Source organism: Oncorhynchus gorbuscha, linkage group LG12 (genome assembly GCF_021184085.1).
Source record: "Oncorhynchus gorbuscha isolate QuinsamMale2020 ecotype Even-year linkage group LG12, OgorEven_v1.0, whole genome shotgun sequence".
In the NCBI taxonomy this organism is placed as follows: Eukaryota; Metazoa; Chordata; class Actinopteri; order Salmoniformes; family Salmonidae; genus Oncorhynchus; species Oncorhynchus gorbuscha.
Window position 1 is genome coordinate 21260797 of NC_060184.1, and position 12835 is coordinate 21273631.

At 41.7% G+C, this 12835-nt stretch overlaps 1 protein-coding gene across 3 annotated transcripts in view; it reads right to left on the reverse strand.

Moving 5' to 3' along the window:
- LOC123990694 (mitogen-activated protein kinase kinase kinase 5-like) overlaps nucleotides 1–12835 on the reverse strand; it is a 56962-nt gene that overhangs the window by 27184 nt on the left and 16943 nt on the right. For all 3 annotated transcript variants that reach the window (XR_006830691.1, XM_046291448.1, XM_046291449.1), the window contains exons 2-3: nucleotides 12196–12335; nucleotides 5805–5828 (exon numbers count right to left, since the gene is read on the reverse strand). Coding sequence is in view for 2 of the 3 variants with exons in the window: in XM_046291448.1 (XP_046147404.1) it covers nucleotides 5805–5828; nucleotides 12196–12335 (164 nt within the window). In the remaining variant the exon portion in view is untranslated. The remainder of the gene's footprint in view (nucleotides 1–5804; nucleotides 5829–12195; nucleotides 12336–12835) is intronic.

A 12835-nucleotide genomic window follows, 5' to 3' on the forward strand; every position in this document is an offset into this window, starting at 1 on the left:
CCGTTAGATGCAGACAGATTACAACATCCTACCCTATATTGAGCTACACACACTGCGTGATTCATGCCCTAGCGGATTACATGATAACACATCACACATTTATAAATGATTTAATTGCTAGGTGCCATTGAGACTGTCCTTCTCCCTGGCAACGTCAGCCAATGAGAAGCATCCAACTGCAGATTATGCTCGTTGATGCACCCTGGTCTGCGAATCGCAAAACACATGTAACGGATTTCCTCCTCTTCGTCTGAGGAAGAGTAAGAATCGGACCAAAACACAGCGTGGTAAGTGTCCATATTGATTTAATCAAAAACACAACTGAACACTGGAACAAAATAATAAATATACAATATACAAAACTGAAAGAGTACCGTGTAGCCCAAGCACTCACACGGAAACAAACACCCACAAACCAAAAGTGAAACCCAGGCTACCTAAGTATGATTCTCAATCAGGGACAACAATTGACAGCTGCCTCTGATTGAGAACCATACTAGGCCGAACTCAAAAACCAACATAGAAAAACAAACATAGACTGCCCACCCCAACTCACGCCCTGACCATACTAAAACACAGACAAATACAAAGGAACTAAGGTCAGAACGTGACAGCACATGCGTCTCAAATTGTATTTTCGCGTCTCAGTTGGTATGTGTGCGTGCAACCTGAACTCTCGACATGTTCTAGGGCATCAGTGTGCTACGCACATAGCAGACGGCGCACTAGCTCTGGTCCAGGGCATTATATCAGTGTGTTAGTATCATCACGGTCAAAGTTGGGAGAGTTAGCTAGCTTAACTACAGTGCTTTCAGAAAGTATTCACACCCTTTGACTTTTCAAACATTTTGTTGTGTTATAAAGTGGGATTCAAATGGATTTAATTGTCATATTTTGTTAATGATTTACACAAAATACTCTATCATGTAAAAGTGGAAGAAAATTGTTTTACAAATGTCAGAATTTATGAAATATAAAACACTAATATACAGTATCTTGATTACATAAGTATTCAACACACTGAGTCAATACATGTTAGAATCCCTTATGGCATCGATTACAGCTGCGAGTCTTTCTGGGTAAGTCTCAGAGCTTTGCACACCTGGATTGTACAATATTTGCACATTTCTCTTTAAAAAAAATATTCAAGCACTGTCAAATTGGTTGTTGATCATTGCCATTTTCAAGTCTTGCCATAGATTTTCAAGCAGATTTAAGTAAAAACTGTAACTAGGCCACTCAGGAACATTCAATGACATCTTGGTAAGCAAATCCAGTGTATATTTGGCCTTGTGTTTTAGGTTATTGTCCTGCTGAAAGGTGAATGTGTCTCCCAGTGTCTGTTGGAAAGAAGACTGAACCAGGCTTTCCTCTAGGATTTTGTTTGTGCTTATTTTTATCCTAAGAACTCCCTAGTCCTTCCCGATGACAAGCATACCCATCACACGATGCAGCCACCACCATGTTTGAAAATATGAGTATAATATGAGTAGTGATGTGTTGTGTTGGTTTTGTCACAAATACAACGCTTTGTATTCAGGACATAAAGTTCATTTCAAAGCAATTTCTTTGCCAGTTTTACTTTCGTGCCTTATTGCAAACAAGATGCATGTTTTGGAATATTTGTATTCTGTACAGGCTTCCTTCTTTTCACTCTGTCAATTAGGTTAGTATTTTGGAGTAACTACAATGTTGTTGATCCATCCTTAGTTTTCTCCAATCACAGCCATTAAGCTCTGCAACTGTGTTAAAGTCACCATTGGCCTCATGGTGAAATCTCTGAACGGTTTCCATCCTCTCCGTCAACTGAGTTAGGAAGGGCGCCTGTATCTTCCAAAGTGTAATTCATAACTTCACCATGCTCAAAGGGATATTCAATGTATGCTTTTTTTACCCATCTATCAATAGGTGCTTTTCTTTGCGTTGGAAAACTTCCCTGGTCTTTGTAGTTGAATCTGTGTTTGAATCTGTGTTCACTGCTCAACTAAGGGGCCTTACAAATAATTGCATGTGTGGGGTACGGAGATAAGATGTCAGGATTTGGCCAGGGTTGTTCCGGTTTTTGGTCACTAGATGCCCCCATAGTGCCTTTTGACCTTTTGTTTTCCCTTGATCCCCATTATTATTTGCACCTGTGCCTCGTTTCCCCTGATTGTATTTAAACCCTTTGTTTTCCTCAGTTCTTGGCTCTGTGTTTGTATGTTAGCACCCAGCCCTAGTACTCTGTGAACGCTTGTTGATCCCGGTGGACTCTCTTGTGGAATTCTGTTTTTTTGTTCTTGTTTGTTTGTTTTTGAGTATCTTTTGAGGCTTTTTGTGCTTTACCTTCCACCTTGTGGATTTACCTTTTTTGTCTTGGAGGATTACCTTTGTTCTTGTGGAATTCCTTTTGAGGTTGTGGAGTTACATGTTTTCCTGAAGAACTTCACTTTTTACTTCATTAAATACACCGTCTCAAGTACTGCTGTGTCTGCCTCATCTTCTAGGTTCTGCTGACTATTCGTGGCTCAGTTGGTTAAGTGACTGTTTCTCACTCCGGAGACCCGGGTTCGTAACCGGGTCCTGACATAAGGTATAAAAAAACATTCAAAAATAAGGTTAAACACTATTATTACACACAGAGGGAGTCCATGCAACTTATTAAACACATTTCTACCCCTGAACTTATTTAGGCTTGCCATAACAAGTGGTGAAAGGCTCGGCACATGCATACTCAGGCTGACTGGCTATCTTTCAGGCAAATGAGAAAGAAGCGCACTCATGCTATCCGGAAGGCCAAAGTTAGTTACTTTAAGGAGCAGTTCTCTCTGTGGGTCTAACCCCAAGAATATCAGTAAAATGGTTAAAGACCTGGAAAATAAACCCTCCTCCTCACAGCTGTCCATGTCCCTTAATATTGATGTGGTTGTTACTGACAAGAAGCACATGGCTGAGCTCTTTAATCACCACAGTCAGGATTCATATTTGACTCAGCCATGCCTCCTTGCCCATCCAACATTACCTCATCTCTCACCCCTTCTAATGCAGCTAGCCCTGGCGCTTCTCCCTCTTTCCCCCTGCCCCGCTACAAAGTTTCTCCCTGCAGGAGGTATATATATCACTACAACCAAGCAACCACTGCAACCACTTGTGCTTGTGCTTTAGCTCTCACAACCTAGCTAGCACTACTAGCTAACTCGTGGCTATCTAGTAGCGCCAGTTAGCTACCTGCTAGCTAGTAGCACTAGCCAGCTACCGAGTACTACTAGCAAAGACACTGACAACTAACCACTTTTGTCTGTGCTACTAACTAGCGCTGTAAATTCACCAACTGTCCTGCTGGGGGCGGAAATGCGCCATCCTGTCTGGCACCATTCAATATCTTGTCTCATCTTGTATGTCTCACAGCATCTGTGGCATGATAAGGTGTCTGCTGGATCTATTGCAGCCAATTGGGTCTGGCTCCAGCAGATACCTTTTCATGACACAGACACTGTGAGAGTCAGCATACGAACTCAGACAGGTCTAATAGTGCCAGAAAGGAGGGTGCGTTACCCTTTAAAATGAATAATAATAATAATAATAATATGCCATTTAGCAGACGCTTTTATCCAAAGCGACTTACAGTCATGTGTGCATACATTCTACGTATGGGTGGTCCCGGGAATCGAACCCACTACCCTGGCGTTACAAGCGCCATGCTCTACCAACTGAGCTACAGAAGGACCAAGACAATGAATAATAGGCTTGGTACTGTAGAACAATGTAATGAAGTTGATGTAATGAAGCTTAGTGTGTACTAGCTGCAGAAGCAACAGTAGTTAATATAACACCCTGGACCAGAGCAAGTGCGTGACTGGTATATGCGTAGCACACTGACGCCCTGGAACAAAGCTACTGACTCACGCGACACAGGTGACCAACAAGCATCTACAGGTTGTGCGCGCACATATAATCTGAGACACACAAATACCATCTAAGATTTTTTTTAAAATTTTTATTTCACCTTTATTTAACCAGGTAGGCTAGTTGAGAACAGGTTCTCATTTGCAACTGCGACCTGGCCAAGATAAAGCATAGCAGTGTGAACAGACAACACAGAGTTACACATGGAGTAAACAATTAACAAGTCAATAACACAGAGAAAAAAGGGGAGTCTATATACAATGTGTGCAAAAGGCATGAGGAGTTAGGCGAATAATTACAATATTGCAGATTAACACTGGAGTGATAAATGATAAAGATGATCATGTACAGGTGATATTGGTGTGCAAAATAGCAGAAAAGTAAATAAATAAAAACTGTGGGGATCAGGTAGGTGAAAATGGGTGTGCTATTTACCAATAGATTATGTACAGCTGCAGCGATCGGTTAGCTGCTCAGCTAGCTGATGTTTGAAGTTGGTGAGGGAGATAAAAGTCTCCAACTTCAGCGATTTTTGCAATTCGTTACAGTCACAGGCAGCAGAGTACTGGAACGAAAGGCGGCCGCACACATATGCGCACTGAGGTTCGCAGACCAGGCCGCGTTAGTGCACATAATCTGTAGCTGGATGCTTCTCACCTCAGCAGCAAGTCTCTGAGGGTAGGTGACACACAGGTCCCAAAAACAACAAAAGGAGCACAGGGACAGAACACTAGGGATATGTCCTACATCACACCATTGCCCTACATAAGGGTGCAGTCAAAAGTAGTGCACTATAAAGGGAATAGATAAGGTGCCATTTGGGATGAAGCCAGGGTGTTTGCATGTTACAGTAATTAAGGAGTTATATCTCACAGTCAGGCAGCATGGGATGAACCCATTCATTTAAAGGGGAGGGGTAGACGGGACTAAGTAGTGTGTGTGTGTGTGTGTGTGTGTGTGTGTGTGTGTGTGTGTGTGTGTGTGTGTGTGTGTGTGTGTGTGTGTGTGTGTGTGTGTGTGTGTGTGTGTGTGTGTGTGTGTGTGTGTGTGTGTGTGTGTGATGAGGTCAGAGTGCCACTAATGTGTCATATCTGTCTGTGGCAGAGTGTGTTTGTTTTCTCAGAGCAAAGGAGAAGAAAGTGGTGTGTAGATTCAGATGGAGAGAGATAGTCAGTCATGGAGTGCAATAGAGCATTCTCACTCTAATGCAGTAATCAGTCCTCCTCCCGAAGCTCTGTCGCCACACACAGATCAGCCATCAACCTCCTTCCTAGAGCACAACCCACCTTATTCCACTCCATAAAGCCACTTAGGCCAGCTGCTCAGGAGGCTCCCTGTCCATGCCTTTGCTTCAACACCTTACAGTTTTTCCCCCCTCATGTCACAGTGCATCAATGTCACCATATCCTATTATTCTGTATAAGAAAGCCAGCCAGACTGTGTGTTGTCTCCTTGTCTGCCCTAGCTATCATTGGGAAGGAGTGGCAGACACTGTGTTACAGACGGGGGAGCTTAAACCACTGCTGTGTCGGCACAGCACAGACGCAGGAAATCGAAAATGAGAGGTGAAATTGAAAGTGAACTCATTCTCTCGCTGCTTTCCACATCACATTCCCCAGTCACCCTGATAATAAGGCTGCCTGTCAACCAAGTAAAGCTATCCTGGAATAATCTCTGAGTAAGGGAAAATGCTTTAGTTTACTGTACACAAAGCAGAATGCACAAAGCCAAACTAGAGGGATACTGAATTGGATAATTAAAATGGACTGATGGTGGCAGACAATGCTGTGTTGCTGAATGCTGCCGTGAAAAAAACCAACTGTTTATTACACTTACTTTCACACAGGAAAGCTGCAAGAAATAAACGAGAGGTTTGCTTCTAACAGCTTTGAAATAGAGAGAGAAGTTTGTGCACTTACAGTGTTCTTCTGGCAAATAATATCCTGCAAAAGAAAAAGAGAAATGTCAATACTGTATTATGGTGAGAAAGTGAGTTTGCAAAGCTGATGTAGAAAATCATTGAAACATTACACTGGTCATGGTTTATTGACTAGCGCCATCTTTCCATCATCAATGGACTCCTGCTATAAATGGACACCTGTAGTTGTAAACAGAACCAGTAGAAATGTTGATACAGTCTCACTAGCACTTATTTTTGCAGTGCATACTGTAGGCTAGTGTAAGTGCCAGCAAACAACCATGGAAATTGTTATATGTGGGAAAAGGCACTTTAATTCAAAAGAGGTTGAACCTCAGGCTCTTAAGGAGCTATTCTAAACATTTGATAAAAGGTTAACAGCCATTGTTACTCTTAACCTTCAATAAGGGTAAAACCACTACAGAAAGTCTTTTTTCTTTTTACAGCAGGGAGTCAAATTGTAGGCAGGTGGAGAAGGAGGGCAGTTCTTCAAGATTGCATACATAATATTTATTTTAAAAAGGTACACTTTGCTTATTTGATTACCTATTCATTGAAGAGGTTATTCTTTGAGGATTCTACGACAATTTCAAAATATTGCAATGCTTTTTTTTATGGCAATGGCAATGTCAGAGCATTGCAGGTTATAAGAGTGTCTGTGGTGTATCTTGATTTCTGCAGTGCCTCCAGAAAATATTCATAATGCTTGACTTATTCCACATTTTGTTGTGTTACAGCCTGGATTCAAAATGGAAAACATTTGTATCACCCATCTACACACAATACTCCTGTCGTGTCTTTGGCTATGCCGGATTAAGTGATATGACATGCTATTCTATAAAATCCTTTCTCCGTAATTAATATTACCTGATTGAGATAATCATGTAAATGTAATTAACTAGAGAGTAGGGGGACCACAAAATAATATTTATAGAGCTGTTATCTTCTGAATAAACTCTTAAAGACCAAGTAATATTTTAGATCAATAGCAGTCAATATTAACTGTCACCATAATTCAGTCTCATCTGAAAGTTGTAAATTCTTGGTTATCTTCACGAACCCTGGCTAACAAGTTGAATCAGCAATACAAAATTGGGTTTAATTATTTATTTACCAAATACCTAACTAATCACACAGAATGAATTATACCTTGATTACAAATTAGGTTGGTGGTAAATGGAAGGCCGTGTTGCCCAACAGAGTCCTTTGAAAAATGTCTCTGTTGGTAAATTGGATACGTTGTAGTAACGTTGTTGTGCGGTAGACGGGTTACTCTGTCTGTTCTTCCCTAGCCCACGTTTGCAGCTGCTGTTGCTAACTCAATGGCTAGGAGGTATCACTTCTGTAGTGAATAAGAGTTCAAAGTTCATACCATTCGCAACCAAAGCTCACACTAAGGTTGGCTTAGTTCTGTAGTTGATATGTTAGTCCTTTTAACGCTGAGGCTGCAGACCTCTCGTACTTGGAACAGGAGGTTACATTTTCGTCAAGGCTTAATATAGTGGAGCGAAAAGTTTTATAACCCATGTCTCTTCACAGGGGCGGGTCACTGATTGAGCAGAGCCCTACCTTATGAAAATCAAAATCTCTCATTTGGAAGCTAAAATTACATTTAATCTCTTTACCAATAATTGTATAATCAAACATTTAAATTGAACAACAATTCCATGTGAATCCGATAACTACAATGTGCAGACTTTCCACGGTAGAGTTTGTCATCCTATCGTTGATGAGAATGTCTCAGATGACAACCGAACTGACATCATATTCATTAGGTACCACCGCATATATTCAATTGGTCGGATTATCAGAATATAGTTAATTTCCCCCCACCTTCTGATGTTCCCAGAATCTCTATGTTAACCAAGGGATTTTCAAATGTCACATTAGTAGGGTAGAGAGAGGAAAAAGGGGGGAAGAGGTATTTATGACTGTCATAAACCTTCCCCCATGCCAATGTCATGACACTTCATAATTACAGTGAAAACAAGTTTTTTTGAAAATGTTGTAAAGTTAGTGAAAGTGAAATACAGAAATATCAAATTTACATAAATATTCACACCCCTGAGTCAATACATGTTAGAATCACCTTTGGCAGCGATTACAGCTGTGAGTCCTTCTGGGTAAGTCTCTGAGAGCTTTGTACACCTGGATTATGCAATATTTACACATTATTCTTCTGAAAATTCTTCAAGATCTATCAAATTGGTTGTTGATCATTACTAGGCAGACATTTTGAAGTCTTGCCATTGATTTTCAAGCAGATTTTAGTCAAAACTGTAACTAGGCCACTCAGGAACATTCAAGGTCATCTTGGTAAGCAACTCCAGTGTATATATGACCTTGTGTTTAAGGCTATTGTCCTGCTTAAAGGTGAATTTGTCTCCCAGTGTCTCTTGGAAAGCAGACTGAAACAGGTTTTCCTCTAGGATGTGCTTAGCTCTATTCTGTTTATTTTTATCCTATGCTTGAACATATGAATAGTGGTACTTGTGAATAATATGAATAATGATGTGTTGTGTTTGTTTTGCAGTTTTACTTTAGTGCCTTATTGCAAACAGGATGCATGTTTTAGAATATTTTTTATTCTCCACAGGCTTCTTTCTTTTCACTCTGTCATTTTAGTTTGTATTGTGGAGTAACTACAATGTTGTTGATCCATCCAAATGTTTCCCATCACAGCCATTAAACTCTGTAAACGTTTTAAAGTCACCATTGGTCTCATGGTGCTTCATTAGGCCCTAATCTATGGATTTAACATGACTGGGAATATAGATATGCATATTTTGGTGTAATGTCTGCTTCCAACTCACACTCTCATACGCGTAGATCCCCTGAACGCAGCTCACTTTCCAGCCCACACTCGCACACATAGATCCCCTGAACGCAGCTCACTCTCCAGATCCCAATCACCTGAATTCTGATCACCTGTTCCCACACCTGTATGTCATTTACACACACTATTTAGTTCAGTTCTTTGCACCGCATCTTTGTGAAGTATTGTTTGTTTTTGACACAGTTCTCTTTGGAGCTCTGTTTTTCCCGGCATTACTCCTCCTGTGTATGATAGGCAGGCCAGCAAAAACTAACGACGCCTTTTTCCTATTCCCTGCCTGTACTTTAGCCTATTGGATTTCCTGTTATTCACTTATTTCCTGATCACCCGGACGACGTTACTAGCCTTTTCCCTGCCTGTACTGTTTCCTTTTGGACCCCCTGTGTATGACTTGCTGCCTGCCCCTGGACCCAGCTACCTGCCTCCTCCTGTGGTCCTTGAACATTAAAACACCTGCTGCGCCCTGCGCTTGAAACCAGCTCTCTGTCCCCCTCGTGTTAATTTCAGTTGGTCAAAGATACCTTAAAAAATGTAGGGACGTGGTTCAGAAAACCAGTCAGTATCTGGTGTGACCACCATTTGCCTCATGCTGTGTGACACACCTCCTTCGCATAGAGTTGATCAGGCTGTTGGTTGTGGCCTGTGGAATGTTGTCCTACTCCTCTTCAATGGCTGTGCGTAGCTGCTGGATATTGGCAGAATTGGAACACGCTGTCGTACACGTTGATCCAGAGCATCCCAAACATGCTCAATTGGTGACCTGTCTGGTGAGTATGCAGGCCATGGAAGAACTGGGAAATGTTCAGCATTTTCAGGAATTGTGCATAGATCCTTCGACATGCAGCCATGCATTATTATGCTAAAACATGAGGTGATGGCTGCGGATGAATGACACGACAATGTACCTCAGGATCTCGTTACTGTATCTCTGTGCTTTCAAATTGCCAATGATAAAATGCAATTGTGTTTGATGTCCGTTGCTTATGCCTGCCCATACCATAACCCCACCGCCACTATGGGGCACTCTGTTCACAACGTTGACATCAGCAAACCGCTTTTTGTGCATATGGAAAATGTCTGGGATCTTTTATTTCAGGTCATGAAACAGGGGACCAACACTTTAAATGTTGTGTTCAAATTGTTGTTCAGTGTACTAGTGGAGGCTCCTCAGAGGATGAAGGGGAGGACCATCCTCCTCAGTGAATTTCATAAAAATAGTGAAACATTTCAAATGTTATCCTTTTTAGATAAAACTAAACAAAATATATTCACCTCACCAAATAATTGATTAAAACACACGGTTTTGCAATAAAGGTCTACAGTTGTCTCAACAGGACTGTAGGGTAGCACCATGGTGTAGCCGGGGGACAGCTAGCTTCTGTCCTCCTCTGGGTACATTGACTTCCAATACAAAATCTAGGAGGCTCATGATTCTCACCGCATTCCATTGACTTACATATTAATTATGACAACATCCGGAGGACATCCTCCAACCTGTCAGAGCTCTTGCAGCATGAACTGACATGTTGTCCACCCAATCAAAGGATCAGAGAATGAATGTTTACATGTGGCGCGTGATCAGGGGTGTATTCATTCCACCGATTCTGTTGAAAAACCTTTTTTTTTAAACGGAAGCAACAGAACGCAACGGGGATAAACATAAGTGAATTTGTCCTATAGAAACTCTAGTATTCAACTGTTGGACTAATGATTACACCCTAGGTAAGCTAGATGCAGGCAAGACTGTGCAAGTCGGTATTGAATGTGTCATTGTTTGTCCATCCCCTCAAATTTTCCCCTCGACCTGTGTGCACCTACGTTGTAAACTTTAATTCATTGGCTAGGTTGTAGCAACCTCATGATTGGTATAGGGAACATTTGAGTATCATTTAGTAGCCTAAACCTATCGATGTTACATTGAATGACAGTCATCCAATTTGGTGTAATAGAAATAAGGCCATTCTCCCAAAAATAATGATCGTCCATCTTAAACTATACCGACCGCCACTGTACCAATAGGTGCCCTTTGCAAGACATTGGAAAACTTCCCTGGTCTTTGTGGTTGAATCTGTGTTTGAAATGCACTGCTTGACTGAGGGACCTTACAATTATCTGTATTTGTGGGGTACAGAGGTGAGGTAGTCATTCAAAAATAATGTTAAACACTATTATTGTAGGCCTCTCGGGTGGAGCAGTGGTTAAGGGCGCTGTACTACAGCGCCAGCTGTGCCATCAGAGACTATGGGTTCCCGGAGGTCCGTGGGGCGAAGCACAATTGGCCTAGCGTCGCCCGGGTTAGGGAGGGGTTGACCGATAGGGATATCCTTGTCTCATTGCGCACCAGCGACTCCTGTGGCGGGCCGAGCTCAGTGCACGCTAGCCAAGGTTCCTCCGACACATTGGTGCGGCTGGCTTCCGGGTTGGATGCGCGCTGTGTTAAGAAGCAGTGCGGTTCGGTTGGGTTGCGTATCGGAGGACGCATGACTTTCAACCTTCGTCTCTCCCGAGCCCGTATGGGAGTTGTAGCGATGAGACAAGATAGTAGCTACTAAAAACAATTGGATACCAGGAAATTGGGTTAAAAAAACAACAACAAAAAAAACACTATTGTACACAGAGTGAGTCCATGCAACTTTTTATTTGACATATTAAGCAAATTTCTACTCTTGAACATATTTAGGCTTGCCATAACAAAGTGGTTGAATGCTTATTTACTTTTCATTTTGTATTCATTTCTAAAAACATTATTCCACTTTGACATTATGGGGCATTTTGTGTAGGCCAGAGACACAAAATCTCAATTTAATCTATTTTAAATTCATGCTGTATCACAACAAAACGTGGAAAAGGTCAAGGGGTGTGAATACTTTCTGAAGGCACTGTATGCACAGGAAACCAGTCTCCCCTCCCCCATTCTCTAATTTGCAAGCCTGTGTGTTGCTGTTGGTGTGATTTGTTAGGGGATTCCATTGCAGCTGCAAGGGTTCTCTCACTTTGCAAACCAGTTTAGGCTGATGTTTATTCAACTGTACATCACCTGAGGACTCCAGCCCAAGGGCACAGACAACACCAAAGTTGATACACATGCAAACCTCTTCTGCAAATGCAAGGAAATGAGTCAGTCTATCAATGACATTTCTCTGTCTACGAAATGCTCTTTTACAAGACTAGATGGCTAAATGCATATAAAGGGGATTGTTTTTCCTCTGTCAGATGCTAGTTTACATAGGCCTAATGTCTCCTTTCCTTTTCATGAAACACACCATTTCCTGTCTAGGTGTAAATGCATCTCCCTTCAAACAAATAACTAATGTGTTGAACTGGCACTACAACAGCAATGACAGCTATTACAGGGTCCCCACTCAGATTCTAAATATAGACTTTGTCATTAACCCGATGAACCGTATTACATTACATCCATTGTGGAAACATTAAATTGATTAAAGTATGGACAAAATGATGAGGAAAAAAGGCGGACAGGCTGCAGATATGTTTATGTAAGACATGTGTGCATGCCTGAGTGTGTGCGAGAGCGTGTGTGAACCACACAGCTTACCTGCAGGGACTGAAGCGAGTCAGAGTTGGTGTCACAGTACAGGATGATGTTGTTGGCCATACTGAAGCTCTCCCTCACACCCAGGTGGTAGAACAGGGAGGGCTGGCGGAAAGCGTCAGTCATCTCCACCACAGCTATGTCTGTGAGGGACAGAGATAGCCTGTTAGTGGGCTTAACACTGAACAACTGTACCTAAGTCTACAGTATAACATACAGTATGTTATGCCTATAACGTATTGTAGCCTACTATATAGTTTTTTTCACATTTACCAATTTGTTTAAGTGTCAAATGAAATAAGATGAGATTGATGCTTCCTGATGGGACAATAATGCCTGTACAGTTGTTTTGGAGTAGGATCTTCAATTTGCCATTTTTGGACCAGACTGTGACATCACAAAATATTCCAAAAGAAAAGGTCAAAATAACATTGTCTGGTATTGGGTGTGGTTTTTACAGAAGTATGGGGTGTGGTTGGGGTGTGGTTTTTACAGAAGTCCCTCTGGTACCACTGACTGATAACAGCACAAATAAAAGTGGGCTAAAACGGTGCTTCAGTGTTCTGTAATGACAGTGTTCTCCAGAAAGAGAACATTTAACAGACCCACTCCACCTTTTCATGTGCTTCCAAGTTCCCCCTTC